This window comes from Macrobrachium nipponense, chromosome 5 (assembly GCF_015104395.2).
Source record: "Macrobrachium nipponense isolate FS-2020 chromosome 5, ASM1510439v2, whole genome shotgun sequence".
In the NCBI taxonomy this organism is placed as follows: Eukaryota; Metazoa; Arthropoda; class Malacostraca; order Decapoda; family Palaemonidae; genus Macrobrachium; species Macrobrachium nipponense.
In genome coordinates this window covers 78,679,439-78,697,007 of record NC_061107.1, presented here as the reverse complement: position 1 = coordinate 78,697,007, position 17,569 = coordinate 78,679,439, and the positions used below count along the sequence as shown (strand labels likewise).

Sequence of the window (17,569 nt, the reverse complement as noted above, 5' to 3'; positions counted from 1 at the left end):
GAAGGAGCAGGAGGACCAGCGGACAAAGACGACGACGAAGACAACGACGACACCTTCCTCTTCTTCTTCGTCAGCTTCTTCAGGACAGACGTCGGGTCCTCCATCCAGGACGGAGACGGGCTATTGCCGAAGCAACACGGACTGGCTACACCTGTCCGGAAGGACTGCGACTGGGGCAGCAACACCAAGGGTAGGAACGACGTCGGCAGGGGCTGGTCCAGGCACGGCAGGCACAGCAGGAGCGGTGTCCCCTGGAGGCCCGGCGAGAACCATACCTGGCCAAGGTCGTCGCCCGCAGCAGGAGCACCTGAGGAGGCAAAGGTCGGGTTAATAGGAGGGGTTCCCCCTTGCCCGGGGGGGGGACAAGTTCCACCCCGAACGAATGGAAGACCACGAGTACAATTGGATGTCGGGGTACCTCGCCCCCTCGTCCACGCTCGACGGATCGGGCGAAGAGAAGGAGTGAGAACCCCCCCCCCCCGAAGGGGAAGGAGCCATACGCGGGAGCCGAGATGGTGGCAGGAAGGAAGACGACGTGTCTGTGACCAAGGGAGTCGCTGGAGAACCTTTCAAGGACTCCCTGCAGGCTTCCGTCACTTCCTCCTCCCCTCATATCGCACCCACTGCTCCTCCGACCAAGATACACATAAATCACAAGGCTCGGCGCGAGAGCATTCACGCCCTCGGCACCGAGCACACAAATCATGAGGATCTACTTCAGGGAACGAGCGGAAGGCCCCACACTTACGGCCCTCCACGCTAGGGCAAACTCTGCGGCTGATGGGGGGGCGTGGGGAAATCTCCAGCTCATGGGAATCCATTGTCACCAAATAAGAATAAAAATACAAAAGTACATGTACTTACAGTATTTTCAAACAAACAACACAAAGCAAACCAAGTTTGAGAGACACAAAGCATACGACAAAAGGCAGGCAGAGAGAAGTGGAGAACACATCTGTCAACAAGTGCGGCCGAAAGCAAAGTGGATCTTTACCTCCCAGTCGCGCGGTGCACGGACTTTCAGACAAGCAGTTAACTACCGAACTCCCTTGTTCGAAGCTTACGACCGGTTCCAGCTGCCGTAAGTTACATTCCTATTGTAAAGGACTGATGGTTTGTATTCGTATCGGAACAAACATTAAAGTACTCACCTATAATGTGGATTCTTCCACCAAACAATATTTCCAATAAGAGCTCCTAACATAACAAGTCCTTTCCAAACCCATATTGGCGAGAAGACTACCCAAAAACTCCAGCTTACTTCTTCATCCAGACGAAGGGCAAAAAGAGCAGTGAAAGTTGCCAAACACACCCACACAATAAACTTTCTGAAAAATTATAATTGTAAACAATAGTGCACGAGATACTTAAGTTTGTTTGCAATGTTCATTAATAAAATAGCAGTCATATTACAGTGTACATTAATATACCCATAGCCAGCTTGAAATGGTCCTTGAAGCTTGGTGACAAGGTAGTTAATTGGTGGTAAGGTGTCACTCACCTGCCAGGAGCACAGCACTTCTTCCTTAAGCCTCAGGGACTATATAGCTAGGCTATAGTAGCATATAAAGCATAGGATAACTAGTATACACATACATATATAGGGTAAACAATCACGGACGATCCACCATCATCACACTGGCCGGGTCTTATTCACTCGATATTTAATTGGTGAAACAAGAATACAATTACAACTCTAAGCATACCATTCAAAAGTTTGAAGTTTCGTCAACATAATGTGATATATGAAAGCCCCATACAAACTAAAATAAGCATGTGACGCTCTTTGTAAAATGGCAATTTGTCGAAAATTGCATTTTTCCTAACTATACAAACCTGAGGTCCTTTTGCAATAGGAAGGTAACTAGCAGCAGCTGGAACGGTCGTAAGCTTCGAACAAGGGAGTTCAGTAGTTAACTGCTTGTCCGACAGTGCCCGCGCAGCGCGAATGGGTGGTGAAGAATCCCTTTTGCTTTAGGCCCAGGAAAAACGCAGAGTGAGGGGTGGCATGAGGTGGGACTATATGTAAAGGACCTTAGGTTTGTATAGTTAGGAAAAAAGGGATTTTGACGTAGGAAAAATCTATTTCTGGGCAAGGGCCCGTGTCGCCTAGTGAAATATCCTTTTAGTTCATATTTCTAAGGTAAATTTGTTCCGATACGTAATACAAACCCTCGGTCCTTTAACAATAGGAAGGTAACTAGCGGCAGCTGGGACGGTCGTAAGCTTCGAACAAGGGGAGAACGGTAGTTAACCCTCTTACGCCGATTGGACGTATTAAACGTCGAGTCAAAATGTCTCCCGTATGCCGATTGGACGTATCATACGTCGGCTCAAAAAGTTTTTTTAAAAATTCGCGGAAAAATACTTATAGGCCTACCAGCCGAAAACTTTTGTTATCACGCGCCTTGGGGGATGCTGCGGGAGTTCACGGATCAAGGCTTGTTGTTTTGTTTACAATCGCTACGCAGGTGCGCAAGCAAAGCGAATTTCTTTCTTATCGCACTAAAAAGTATCAGTGACACATCTCGGAAATTATTTCGTCACTTTGATATATTATTGCACCATTTTAAAATTATCCTTTACATGAAGATATTATATGAAAATGTGCGCAATTTCATGCACAATACAACTAAAAAATACTCATGATTGTAGCTTTTATCAATTTGAATATTTTCATATAAATAACGATAAGTGCAAAAATTTCAACCTTCGGTCAACTTTGACTCTACAGAAAAGGTCGAGAAACGCAATTGTAAGCTAAAATTCTTATATTATAGTAATATTCAATCATTTGCCTTCATTTTGCAACAAATTGGACGTCTCTAGCACAATATTTCGATTTATGGTGAATTTATGAAAAAACTTTTTCCTTACGTTCGTGCGATAACTCTTCCGATAAATTTTTTCGTGCGATTGTCCTAATGTTTGCACCCTTTTCAAATTTGCCGTTACATAAAGTTTTTATATATGGAAATGTGCGCAATTTCATGCACAATACAACAAAAAAAACCCATGATTGTAGCTTTTATCAGTTTTGAAATATTTTCATATAAATAACGTTAAGTGCAAAAAATTTCAACTTTCGGTCAACTTTGACTCTACCGAAATGGTCGAAAAACGCAATTGTAAGCTAAAACTCTTATATTCTAGTAATATTCAATCATTTACCTTCATTTTGCAACAACTTGGAAGTCTCTAGCACAATATTCGATTTATGGTGAATTTATGAAAAAAAAAAAAATTACGTTGCGACGCGGTAACTCTTCCGAAAAAATCAGAATTTTTTTGTGCGATTGTTGAAATGTTTGCACCATTTAAAATTAGCTGTTACATAAAGTTTTGTATATATGAAAATGTGCGCAATTTCATGTAGAATACAACTAAAAATGATTGAAGGTTGTAGCTTTTCTCTTTTTTCGAAATATTTGCATATAAATCACGATAAATAGAAAAAAAACCACGTTCGGTCAAATTTGACTCTACCGAAATAGTTGAAAAACGCAATTGTAAGCTAAAACTCTTACGGCCTAGTAATATTCCGTCATTTTTCTTCATTTTGAAACAAATTTGAAGTCTCTAAAACAATATTGTGATTTATGGTGAATTTTTTGAAAAACTATATTTACCTTCACTCCGCGCGCCGATTCGCGCCGCAAGTCTCCCGAAAATACGTACATGGCATTATCCTAATATTTGCTCCTTTTCATATTAGCCTTTTTATAGAGTCTCATATATCAAAATGTGCGCAAATTCATGAAGAATACAATAAAAAATAATTGAAGGTTGTAGCTTTTTCCATCTTCGAAATAGTGTATGCATGAAAAAATATATATATTAAAATTTCGACATTCGGTTCAAATTTAACTCGTCCGAAATGGTCGAAATCTGCAATTCTAATCTAAAACTCTACAGTATCGTAATATTCAATTATTTGTCTTAATTTTTGAAACAAATTGGAAGTCTATAGAACAATATGTGATTTACGGTGAATTTTTGAAAAAAATAATTTTTTTTGCGTCCGCGCGTTACGAATTCGTACATCATTTTGTGATAATATTTTTCCGGTTTTGCTTTTATTGTTTTACAATGTATTATATATCAAAATGATCGCAATTTAGTGTACAATACAACGCAAAAAAAAGTAACTGGTTAGCTTTGACCGTTTTCTGCACAGCGTGATTTGAATACAATTATGTATGAATTTTTTTTTTTCGCTACCATATATCGCATTATTTACATATGATAATGATATTATTTTTCATTTCTGATGGTTGCATTCCAAAATTCAGGCAATGACAAAAAAAGGAGCCAAAAATGAACTCTTAATCTTCAAAAGTACGCGCGCTGTAATTTTTTGAAAAAATTATTTTTTCCACTTCCGCGCTCACTCCAAACCAGGCCCGGCATACGGGAGACGTTTTGATTTTTAGGGCTCCGGCGTAAGAGGGTTAACTGCTTGTCCGATCGTGCGACCGCCCGCGCGCCTGAGAGGTGAAGAATCACTTTTGCTTTCGGCCGCGGGTGTGAAGGACGTGTTCGTCATCGCTCTCTGCCCGCTTCATCGTCGTATGCTTTGTTTATATTGTGTTTTCTACTAATGGTTTGTTTGACTTGAAATGAAACTGTAAGTACTCTGTTTTCATTTCATTACTTAATTATGAGCCAAAATGGAGCTATCGCCGTAGAAACGGTGGTTTCCGCTCTTTTCATGAATTGATACCCTTGAATTATGTCTCCGTGCCGAGGGTGGGCGCGCTCGCGCCGAGTCATGTATTTTGGGCGAAAGTGTGTAATTGAAAAAATGTAAGTACTCTTTTCAATATATTTTTGCCCTATGCGTTCGTTGCCGAGAGCGTGAATGCGCTCGGCACGAGCCTCTTATTTTGTATGAATAGAATGCAATGAAAGTGGATTCGCAATTGCAGTATTCTTTTTCATTTTCATTTATTTAATTGCATCAATTTTAATTTTAGGTCAATTTCCGCTCTTACCCGGGAATTGATCCTTACGTTTTTTTATTTTCTGGGTGGGGAAAGTGAAATCGCAAGGTTGCAGTATCCTTTGTTTCATTTTTCCTATAATATTTTAGTGAATAGCATCATATTATTATTGGATCAAGTTTCCGCTCTTACCCGGGGAATTGATCCTTCCCCCCTTCCCCCTTATGCTCTATGAAGTGAAATCCGCAAAGTGCGTTATTTTTGGTTTCATTTTCCATATTACTTTTCACTCTGTGCCGGGGCCGGGTAGCGGTAAGCGGAAGGTCTGCCAAGAAGTCGTCGGAAAGCTCTCCCGCGACTCCCTTGGTATCCAATTCTTCGTCTTCTTTCCTGCCCCCCGAGACGACCTTGGACAGGTATGGACCACTGCGGCTGCAGGGCGTGCCTAGCATCCACAGGCTGCTGCAACGTCTAGCGAGGTCTGGGGCTGTGAACCATGAAGCGGTCTCCACTACTACCTCCACGGCCGCTTATGCTGCTCCCCCCCGCCTGGTCTACACTCCCCATGCTGTGTCGGTGACGCCGTCTGCCGCTACTAGGGCCGGTCGCCACCGTACCGAGGGGGGGTATGCAGCCTTCGCCTGTGTTCTTCGTGTTGCCTGCCCCAGACTTCTGCTATTCCAGGAGCTCGCCCCTGGACCGGCCGCCAGTACCCAGGTTCCCGCTGGCTGCCGATGATTCTACGAGGCGATGGCTGGGCCTGCCTTACCTGCCGCTGATGTGGTTCCCGCTGCTGGCTTGGCTGTCCCTTCTGTGTCGACCGCTGCCGCTGTTCCTGCCGCTCCTGAGCTGGTTGCTGTACCTGTCGCTCCTGGTTCCTGCACCTGTCCATGCTGGTCCTGCCCACGGTGTGTCTTCCCCAGTCCCAGGTCCTTCCGGACAGGTGCAGTCGGGCTGTGTTGCTTCGGCAATAGCCCCGGCTCCGGCCTGGATGGAGGACCTGACGACTGTCCTGCGTGAGCTGACGAGGAAGAGGAAGAAGAAGAGGCAGGTGTCATCTTCGTCTTCATCGTCTGCTGCTGCCTCTTCCCCTTCAACTTCTAAGGCCCATAAGCCGAAGAAGAAGAAGGCTGCCTCCCCCCCCTAAGAAGTCTCCTTCGGGAACTCCTAAGGGCCCGTCCCACCCCAGTGGGACGGGGGGGCCTTCTGCTGGTCCTCCTGCTCCTTCGGGAGCGGGGCCCGTCTCCCCTTCCACAAGGAAGAGATAGACGGGGACCAGAGGAGTACCGGTTAGCACTGGTACTTCCTCGCCAGGTTCCGGCTCGGTCTCTCGTTCGCGGGAGATCCAGAGTGTACACTCTCCCTCGGGAGACCGTGCAGCCAAAGTTGACGGCCAGGCCTGCAGACCGATCCCCACCGCGGGTTGGTGATCGGCTGCAGACCCCCACGCACGCTGGTCCTGCCAGCGAGCGGGGGGTTAGCGTCAGGTCTGTCTCTCTGATACCTTCAACTTCCTCGGGATACGCCGGGAAGAGCGAGGTATCTAGGAGCGATCGTGAGAGGTGCGCCGCTCACGATCCCATCACGACGCCGCACGTGCCAGGTATGGTCTTAGGACCAGCCAGGACGTACGCACAAGTGATTGGAGGCGACCATCAGGGGTCTGTTGCTGGTCCTCCTTCTGAAGGAGGAGGGTCTCGGGAGCTGCTCTTGTTGGAGGGACTGGACGGTCCTACTCCTCAAGACGCTGTAACTCCCGAGATCCAGAGGAACTTTGCCCAGGTTATTGCGCTGATTCGTCAGCACAACGACCTGGGGGAAGGATCGCCGCTCCCACCAGAAGAGCCACGTCACGGCTCAAGTCGTTCTGGAGCCCGAAGTAGGGAACCAGACTGACGGTGGGCTTGCCGCGATAAGAGCTTCTCGACTCTGTTCTGAACCAGGAGAGCCTCTCGTCTCCGGACGAGAAGGCTCGCTCAGGTCTAGCCGGTCGGGCAAGCTACTTCCACCTCCTCTGCCGTGACAGCGGCGTTTTTTCGGAGTATTGCAGCTCTTCTTCCCCCTCCTTCAGTCCTCCTGAGAGGTTTCGATCTCGACGAGGACTGGAATGAGTCAGAGGACGGTTTTGGCTCTCCTGTCAGGTGTCGATCAGCCCCACCCAAACGCTTACCTATAGTACGAGTTCATAACCCTCCTCGGGCGGGCGGGCCGGGGGGGGAGAGAGAGAGAGAGAGAGAGAGAGAGAGAGAGAGAGAGAGAGAGAGAGAGAGAAGGAGGCCATCGCCGCAAGGTGTTGGCTGCTGCTACTCTCGTCTCCAAATGCTAGTTCCGCTGGAAAGGCGAGCAATATCCATTTCCTCCCCCATTCCCTCTCTCCTTACGGCTACGAGGGAAAGGGGTAGGATCCTACAGACTTCTCTGTAGGATCCCACGATTGGGGACTGCGCTACCGGGGGGACCTTCGGGTCCTACCTGACGTAACCCCGGTCGTGGAGGAGGGACCCTGCACCTTCTTCGATTTCTACGGGAATCGAGAGGACAACCAACCGATATTCGTTTAACGAATCCGGTGGGGGTTTCGCTGCGCGCTTAGAATTCTGCAGAATTTCTAGCACACAATGGCGAGACCACTGTCCAAGGGAGTTAGACGAGTATTCCCGATAATTGTTACCACGATAATCGGGGATCTCGCCGAATGCTTGAATTCCTGGAATTCTTAGCGTTGGAAGAAGACTCTCGCCGAAGGAAGATATATCACAGTAGGCGGCCAACCCTGGATGAGAGAGAACGGACGGGAACATCCAGTTTGGCTTGAACTATCGTCTTCTTTATTCTGTTCACCATTGAAGCTTTCCTTCGGGGAAGACTTCTACTTCTCTCTCTTTCTTAGAGATCGAAGGCGGTCGATCTCCAATCCTTATTTTGTTTCCTTAAAGGGAAAGAATTTAGGATGGAGATCGTTGTTCAGAATCCTACAAATATACTACGTATATTAACCTCGCAACATGATTCTGCTAAGCAGTTGAATGGTCCAAGGGGTAGGCGCATATCCTGGTTACTCTACGGATTGCGACTTAGACGAGGAGTATTCTAATTGAACTGCAACTCGGGGTTGCCTGCAACCTCCCTGGAGTTTCCAGTTTCAATTTTATATACTTATGGTTTTGTCACGACAACACCATTTAAGCTTTTATATTTACCGAAATTCGTTTCGCATAAATATAATTGCACGAGCATATCTATTTATGCTCGGTGGTTCTAGCCAAACGCATTCCTTCGTGAAATGGATTACCTGGCAACTCAGGATGACGAGTCAGCGACAGCTACTGTGTATTGAACTGCTCGAGGCAGCTCAGTACCAGCTGCCGCCTCGAGATGAACGGTCGGCTATGTCTTTCTCCTCTGCTTTGATTGACTACCAACCGTATCTCTGTACAACAATCGCGGACTTAGGTCTCTGATTAACGGGGATTCTCACATACATGAATGACCTTCTACTGCTGACACACTCGTATTCATCGTCTTCAGTATTGCGAGAATTTAAAACAGAGATATCTCTTCGACTTTCATCTTTCTGTTTACCGCACCGTAACAGAATTCTGTAATAGTCTCTTGCTGCATTGCACTGCGATAATGCGAATGAATTTTGCGGAATCTCAGTTTGTCCTCAAAATATCTCTTATTCGAAGGTGTGCAATTGTTCATTGTTCACCGCGGATTAGCAGATGTATTGAAGACATCGTCTCCTCCCAGACCTGCCAGCTCTACTTCCAAACGTTCAGCCCATGAGAAGCAGTTCTTCAGGAAGTGCTTTCATTACTGAGAACGCCCCGCTTCCATTGCAACTACGACTCCTCACCAGACAGCAATGAAATAGCGGTTAGCATTCTCAGTCATTTGTAAGCACAGCTTCAGAATCTTGAGATTCCTTCTCTCGATTCAGCTGGAAGACGTAGGTTGTATTCAATGTCTACCTTCGTCTTCAACAGCACATAGTGTTGTTTCTCCTTAGCTGAGATTCAACGTCTATGAGTGTGTCTTGCCGTCAGGGACCTCGGTCTTTAGAAGGCAATTGATTTTCGCCTTTTGAGCATATGCATTAAGAGAATCGTCACCGCGCCGTCCGGCATCAGTGACAAACAAATACATTATTTGTTTGGTCTCTCGGCATAACCCTTTAAAGGGCGAAGGTCACGTGACTTACCCGGATGCCTGGACAACTTGCCTCACTACCGATTCCGAATCAGTCAGTCGGCAGCGGTCAGAGCGCCCGAGTCAGTTACGAACTACGCTGTGGACTTAGTTCGGTTGTTCCAGAGCAATCATTACTTCGTCTTAATAGCTTGTCAGTATGGGTACTGGACATCACCAAAGTCGAGAAGAGGGATAGGTCATACGACTATTCCCTTCTTTTCGTCTGAGGTAACTGCATGACTTTTCCTGCGAAGTCAAGCATACAGGGGATGGGGATTTGTGACGCTCGATTTCGTACCGATCTTCGTAGCGAAGACTCAGAACCCTTCGGTCCCTGACGATTGGTTCGAGTCCTTCACAATACCCTCCCTAATGGACTTCACCGCCTCCGATACGAAGGCTATGCTGCTTTGTCCTGTGAAGGCGCGACGGAGCTGTCTGAAGAAACTCGACACCCAGGATGAGTGTGGACGCCTCTTCGTCATGCTCTCGCGTTCCGCAAGAACTTCTCCGTGGCGCAGGTAATGAAGGCAGGGGCCTGGTCCTACCGGACCGCATGCACCTCCTTCTACCTTCAGGATATTGCCCACAGGTCCTTGGATCTTTTTCCTTGGGACCCATGGTGGTTGCTCAACACATTGTGTAGTTAACCCAGACCCTTGCAGGCTGAACAGCATCGAGTCCTGGTGTGACTGTAAGAATGGATGAGTGAATGAGAGTGTGACTGGCTCCTCTTCCCATCTATTTCTCACCTCTACCTCTGGGTAGAGGGATACGGTCGTCACCCTGCTGGGTAAGAATGAGATGCAGGTGAGCTACTCAATAGAGCACCATCCTATCCCTTTCAGTAGGGATAGGAGTAAATATCCACCACTTTTTCCAACAAGGGGGAGGAAGTGGATGCCAACTTGAGACAAACTCATAATTTTATGATTGTCTCTTGCAAACAGGAACAAGTTCTTGCTTGCTGGTACGAAGAGATACGCTTGCCTCTCTCTTAGTACTTGGCCCAGATGTCTGACCATTGATCCTGCGGTGCACACCCAGATCAATCGGACAGAGGCTTGGATCCCTCCCTCGCTCTTACAACCAGGGAGATTCCAGGGTTGGACGAACACCAGTCTGTTCACCAAAAAGACTCAGATTCCTCCCACCAATAAGTGAGTCTTCCTATTGTTAAAGGACCGAGGGTTTGTATTACGTATCGGAACAAATGACAATTTGTCGAAAATTGCATTTTTCCTAACATTACAAACCCGAGGTCCTTTACATATAATCCCACCTCATGCCTAAAGCAACAGTGATTCTTCACCTCTCAGGCGCGCGGGCGCGCGCACGATCGGACAAGCAGTTAACTACCGTTCTCCCCTTGTTCGAAGCTTACGACTGTCCCAGCTGCCGCTAGTTACCTTCCTATTGTTAAAGGACCTCAGGTTTGTATAGTTAGGAAAAATGCAATTTTCGACAAATTGTCATATTGCTAACATTATAAGAGAAAAAACCAAAATGGAATGTCAGAGCATTCTGACTCGCTCACCCTATAAAAAGAGGGTGTCGGTATGGTTTCTGGGGCGAGTGAAACCACTACCACGGGCCTCTTGTCAATTAGATTCCTCCTCTACAAAATCCCCCCTGCTAGAGAGAGCTGTTACACAGCCAGTGCAAGCAACTACTACTACCAGCGCTCCCACGCCAACACCAGCGCCTCTAGCGGTCATCCTTGAATGTTAGAAAACCAAGCTTGGGCTGAAGGGTGGGAACAAAAATAGAAAAAAAAAGGGGGGGGGGATTTCACTGGGCGACACAGGCCCTTGCCCAGAAATAGATTTTTCCTACGTCAAAATCCCTTTTCTGGGCTCAGCCCGTGTCGCTTCGTGAAATAGTACCAGAGAAATGGCCACAAGCTTGGTAAAGATTAAATAGAATAAGGAAATAACAATAAAAACAAAATACAAAAATTGAATATAATCTTGTATAAAATTACGAAGTTAGTCTTATGATTAAGAAACAAAGATCATAAAAACCACAATTATGCTAACTTATAATAACTTAACTTATACAATGTTAAATATATACAAATGTGAGAATTCCTAGCAAAAAAATAAGGAAAACATCACAATATAGCCTTGGCAACTAAGGCTCGAAAGATTGGGGGGTGAACCTGGTGGCAGGGTCGCAGGAAGGATGTTAGCGAGGCAGGTAGAAAGGAGATCTGGATCTATGGCTAACTACTTAAGACAGTGTCAGGGGAAACTGTGTTTCCCGCTGCCACTGCTGGAAATTTTAAAGATTCTAAGGATTTCAGGTAGTGGCGTCTGAATACTGTCGGCGACTTCCAGCCTGTATATTTCTTAAGATCATCAAAATTCATATGTTGGAAATAGTTAACTGAGGTGGCTACTGCTCTAATGTCGTGGACTTTGGGGAACGAATCTGGGTTGGCTTGTTTAATAAAGTACAAGATCTGTTGTCTAATTCCTTTTAAGGAAATAGTGCCACCTTTTTCCATCATAAATAAGGGACCTGATGATCTAGTAGATGTTCTTGAGAGGTAAGCTCGTAAGGTCGTTACTGGACATAGAGAAGGGTCTTGAAGGGAGAGTATCTTCCAAGGGGCCCATCTCATTAAGGGATCTTCATTTTTGGCCAAAAATTTCCTATCTAGGGAGAGGAGAACTTCTCCTGATGGGAGAAATTCTATATGGCCTGGATCTCTAGAGAGAGCCGACAGTTCAGATACTCTGGTTCCTGAAGCCAGACTTAAAAGGAAGAGTGTTTTCCTTAGTAGAGATATGTAATTACATGAATTGTTATCAGTATCTGAGGCCAGTCTGAGAACATCATTTAAGAACCATGAAACTGAGCTAGGTCTCTCTGATGGTCTGAGCCTAGCACAAGCTTTGGGAATAGACGAGAAATAAGAATCTGTTAGTCTATTTTAAAGCCAAATTGAAAAATTTTCTTTAGAGCTGACTTATTAGTAGCAATAGTACTGGCTGCTAAACCTTTTTCAAATAAGGATCTGAAGAAGGAAATAGCCAGGTTAGTAGTCATGGTTCGAGATTCTGTTTCCTTCAGGAAATTTACTAGCTTTTTAACAGCTGCGTCATACTGACGTAATGTTGATTCTCTTTTATCCGATTCTAAGAAAAGGATATTTTGACGATCAATATTTGCATCTCTTTTAGCCGCGAACTTCATGAAGTCCATAAAGTTAGGGTTTTGAGAATTCCTGAGGAAGCGAACACAGTCTTCTTCTTCCTTGCGGAAGGAGAGACGGGCCCTGTTCCTGAAGGAGCAGGAGGACCAGCAGAAGGACCCCCATCCCACTGGAGTGGGATGGGCCCTTAGAAGTTCCCGAAAGAGCCTTCTTAGGGGGGGAGGAGGCAGCCTTCTTCTTCTTCGGCTTGGGAGCCTTAGAAGTCGACAGGGGAGAGGCGGCAGCAGACGAAGAAGACGACGACGACGACACCTTCCTCCTCCTCTTCTTCGTCAGCTCACACAGGACAGGCGTCAGATCTTCCATCCAGGACGGAGCCAGGGAAATTGCCGAAGCAACACGGCCCGGCTACACCTGTCCGGAAGGACCTGAGTCTGGGGCAGCAACACCGTGGACAGGAACGACGTGGGCAGGAGTGGGAACAGCAGGAGCGTCAAGAGCGGCAGAGCCAGCAGCAGAAACAGAGGCAGCGGCAGGTACGGCAGGCAAGTCAGGTAACCCAGGAGGTTTAGCTTCAGCCACCAACATCCTGGGTACCGGTGGTAGGTCCAGGGGTGAACTCTTAGGGCAGCGGAAGTCTGGGGTAGGCAGCACGAAGAACCCAGGCGGAGGCGGCATGCCCCTCCTCGGGTACAGCGGCTGTCGGCGTCACCGTCATCACGTGTGGGGTATATACCAGGTGAGTCGGGGCGGCTTACCGGGGGGTAGAGATCGTGGTAGTAGTGGTGGTCACCGCTCCATGGGTGACCGCCCCAGACCCCGCCAGACGTTGGATAAGCCCCTGGATACTTGGCACGCCCTGCAGTCCCAGTGACGCCCACACCTGTCCAAGGTCGTCTCCCACGGAAGATGCACCTGCGGAAGCAACGGTCGGGTAATTATGAGGGGTTCCCTCTTGCTTGGGGGGAGACGAACCCCACCCAGAGCGGATGGAAGACCCCGAATACAGTTGAACGTCAGGGTAACGGGCGCCCTCCTCCACACTCGACGGATCAAGCGAGGAGAAGGACTCCGAAACCCCCCCGAGGGGGAAGGTGCCATACACGGGAGCTGAGCAGGGGGTAGGAAAGACGATGATGTGTCGGTAACCAAAGGAGTCGCTGGAGAGCTTTCCGACGACTCCTTTGCAGGTCTACGCTTCTTTCTACCCTCATACAAGCCCCACTGCACCTCCGACCAATTAACACATACATGACATGGCTCGGCCCAAGAGCATTCACGCCCTCGGCACCAAGTACACAAATCATGGGGATCGACATCTACGAAGGAGCGAAAGCCGCCACATTTACGCCCCTCCACCCCGGGACACACTCTATGGGCGATTGGGGGGCGCGGCGAAAGCTCCATGTCTTGATCCATATCACTTTATAAATTTGATGAAAAAATGAAAAAGGTACTTACAATTTTTCACTTTCACAACCAAACAAACCAGTATAAGAGACAAATACAATCCAAAAGCATACGACGATGTAGCGGGCAGAGAGCGATGGCGAACAATGTCCTCTCACCACACGGCCGAAAGCAAAAGTGATTCTTCACCTCCCAGGCGCGCGGCGCGCGCACTGTCGGACAAGCAGTTAACTACCGAACTCCCTTGTTCGAAGCTTACAACCGTTCCAGCTGCCGCTAGTTACCTTCCTATTGTAAAAGGACCTCAGGTTTGTATAGTTAGGAAAAATGCAATTTTCGACAACATTTTGTTGCGTAGTATTAGTGAAAGTATGAAACTTGTTACTCCCGGGGTCATGGTTTGAACTGAATTAATTTTTACCTTGTAATCGGTGGTTTTATCCTTACTGCCATCACAACTGAAACTCCACAGTGCTTATTTGATTGTTGTTATACACATTTTGGTCTTAATTCACTCCAAATTGCACTTGAACCACATTGCTATTCCTGGTTCCTAAGCGTTCACTCTACAAACACAGTTACGAGCAGCAGAAGACAACACTGCAAAGTTTTATTCCCTTAATTGTTTACTTTACTCATTATTTACTTCAACTTTACTTTGTTATTTCAAAATGTTTATTTAATTCATGTCTATTATCCCTTTTTTGCAACCAAATTACCCCAAAAAATTACAGATATTTCTAAAGTAGATACAATCCAATGTTTCTAACCTTGTCGTACATCTGGCTGCCGAAAACCATCGCGGAGCAGACGACATAAGTGGATTATGATTTTTTTTTTTGATTTTTTTTTTTTTTTTGCTAGCACTTTTCATTGATTTAAGTCTATACAGTGGTACCTCAAGATACGAAATTAATCCGTTCCGAGACGGCCTTCGTATCAAGAGTTTTTCGTATCTTGGAACACATTTTACATGTAAAATGGCTAATCCGTTCCAAGCCCTCCAAAAACACCCCAGTAAATTATATTTCCAGGCCTAAAACACATGTTCTAGGGTTACGACGGAAGAAATATGGCTCCAAAAAAGGCAAATACTGTACATACTTGAGTAATATTCAACTGCATATAATGTTCAACCCCATTTTTACTGCATATATTAGGACTTTAGCATATGTCCCTTAGCAATGAGCCTAGCCTATGTTAGAGGTTGCTACTGTAGCCTAGTCTATGATTCTGACATCTAAACCTAAGAGCTAAAAGCTTAGAATATGCCAATAAAATGTATAAATAATCAGTATGTACTCATTTCAAATAATTATTAATTAATCATTAACTATAATACACAAACAAACAAAAAACAAACCTTCCAATCGATTGTTTACATTCAGCTCTTACCCATCTTACGAGTATGGAACGAGCGCCAAACAATCATTTTTCCTAGCACACAGTAAGCCATAAATTGTCATTAGTATCTCTCTTCAACTAATGAAACCACCAAACAGTATAATAACCATTCATTTCTATTCTTTATTCTATCTTTACCTAACGGAGATACCGAGTTACTGACAGCTATAATGAAACATACGTATATACATAACGTAATAATAAAACAGAAGAAGAATTCTAAAAAATGCGTATTAGTTGGCAGTCTGATTTATTTTATATTTTATGATATCTAATTCACAATTTTTTTATTAAATGTATTGCATGTACTCATTTCAAATAATTATTAAGTAACCATTAACTATAATAAACAAACAAAAAAAAAAAAAAGCTTCCAAAATAACCGTTTAAACATCCCAGCACTTACGAGTATCGAACGATCGCCAAGCAATCACTTTTACCACAGTAAGCCATAAATTTTCATTATCTCTCTTCAACTACTGAAACTACCAAACAGTATAATAACCATTCATTTCTATTCTTTATTCTATCTTTACCTAATGTTTTTTTTATTAAATGTATTGCATGAATACTAAGTTTTTCAATTTACAGCAACCTTTTACCAATAGAATACTTAAAGCACAAGGGCTAGATGCTGACCAATAGGAGAGCAGGACCTTATGGGGTGACTAGCATCAAGAACCAATGGGAGAGCGGGAGGATGGTGGCGAGTTTACTCAGTTGGCGGCGCGGGAGTTTTAAAATTGTTCTCGGTGGTCCGGGCGAATCTCGGGACTTTATAGCAACAACCTTTCGTATCTTGAAAACTTTTCGTATGTAGAGCAGTAAAATTTTTCGTATTGGCTTTCGTAACTTGGATTTTTCGTAAGTTGAGCCTTTCGTATCTCGAGGTACTACTGTCTTAGTATTTGATTTTTTTTTAATAACTATGCCAGAAATAAATGTAACCTTTAATGTTTGCAGGCTAAGAATGGCAAAATCATCGTTGCCACATTAGTGGAGCTTCACACATAAGCCGTTGCATTATCATAAACTGTTTCCATGAATTCTAGTTATCATAGTAATGCTATAATGATAAAATTATTTAATATTTATGTATATATACTTTCAATACATAAGCTAATTTCACCAATTTCCACGTTTTGTGTAAGTTTTATACCCAGTTTGGAAGGTGAACACATACCAATTGGCAACAGAGAGAGAGAGAGAGAGAGAGAGAGAGAGAGAGAGAGAGAGAGAGAGAGAGAGAGAGAGAGAGAGAGAGAGAGAGAGAGAGAGAGAAAGGAAGGTGAAGGAAGGGAGAAGGACAGGGGTGGCGGAGGAGGTGAGGGGAGAGGGTAGGTGGAGCTTTTTACGCGTGTTCGTATCCATTTCTGGATAATGGACCTTTTGTCTCTTGGTACAAGGACAAGTGTCGTTATTCTTTACGATTAGTGATTCACGATACCCTTATAAATTACAGCACTGGGTGTAATACACTATAGCAAAATCTCCTTCTGATACGAGTGTTCATTACGTACTGAAATATTGCCAAAAAATGTGCTTGCACTGTCTCTGAAATAACAATTTGTCAAAAATTGTATTTTTCCTAACTATACAAACCTGAGGTCCTTTATAATAGGAATGTAACTTGGGGAAGCTGGAACCAGTCGTAAGCTTCGAACAAGGGAGTTCGGTAGTTAACTGCTTGTCCGACAGTCCGTGCACCGCGCGACTGGGAGGTGAAGATCCACTTTGGTTTAGGCCCAGGAAAAAAAAAACAGAGTGAGGGGTGGCATGAGGTGGGACTATGTGTAAAGGACCTCAGGTTTGTATAGTTAGGAAAAATACAATTTTCGACAAATTGTTCTTTGTTCCAATACGAATACAAACCATCGGTCCTTTACAATAGGAAGACTCACTTCTTGGTGGGTGGAATCTGAGTCTTAAGAACAGACTGGTGTTCGTCCAACCTTGGTTCCCTCCCTGGTCATAAGAGCAGAGGGAGGGATCCTAGCCTCTGCCCAATGATCGGGGTATGTACCACAGGATCAATGGTCAGACCTCTGGACCCAAGTAATAAGAGGGAGGCAAGTGCACCTCTTAAAAATGATATTGTTATTGTACAATAAAGTTTGTTCATACTTACCTGGCAGATATATATATAGCTGTATTCTCCGAAGTCCGACAGAATTTCAAAACTCACGGCACACGCAGTGGTCGGCCAGGTGGTAGTACCCATTCCCGCCGCTGGGAGGCGGGCGTCAGGAACCATTCCCATTTTCTATTCAGATTTTCTAGTGCCACTGTCTCCTGAGGGGAGGTGGGTGGGCACTTTGATTATATATATCAGCCAGGTAAGTATGAACAAACTTTATTGTACAATAACAATATCATTTTGTTCATGAAGCTTACCTGCCAGATCTGACAGTTTACTTGTGAATCTAAGTTCTGGAGAGAAGAGGCGAGGCCTTTCAGA

General features: G+C 45.2%; 1 protein-coding gene across 3 annotated transcripts in view; it reads right to left on the bottom strand.

The window, feature by feature from the left end:
- Positions 1–17,569, bottom strand: part of LOC135215443 (transmembrane protein 185B-like) — a 131,374-nt gene that overhangs the window by 52,387 nt on the left and 61,418 nt on the right. For 2 of the 3 annotated variants that reach the window (XM_064250106.1, XM_064250105.1), the window contains exon 2: positions 1,152–1,328. The exons of the other annotated variant lie outside the window; for it this stretch is intronic. In XM_064250106.1, coding sequence (XP_064106176.1) covers positions 1,152–1,204 — 53 coding nt within the window. In that variant the 5' untranslated portion in view covers positions 1,205–1,328. The remainder of the gene's footprint in view (positions 1–1,151; positions 1,329–17,569) is intronic. 3 annotated transcript variants of the gene reach the window in all.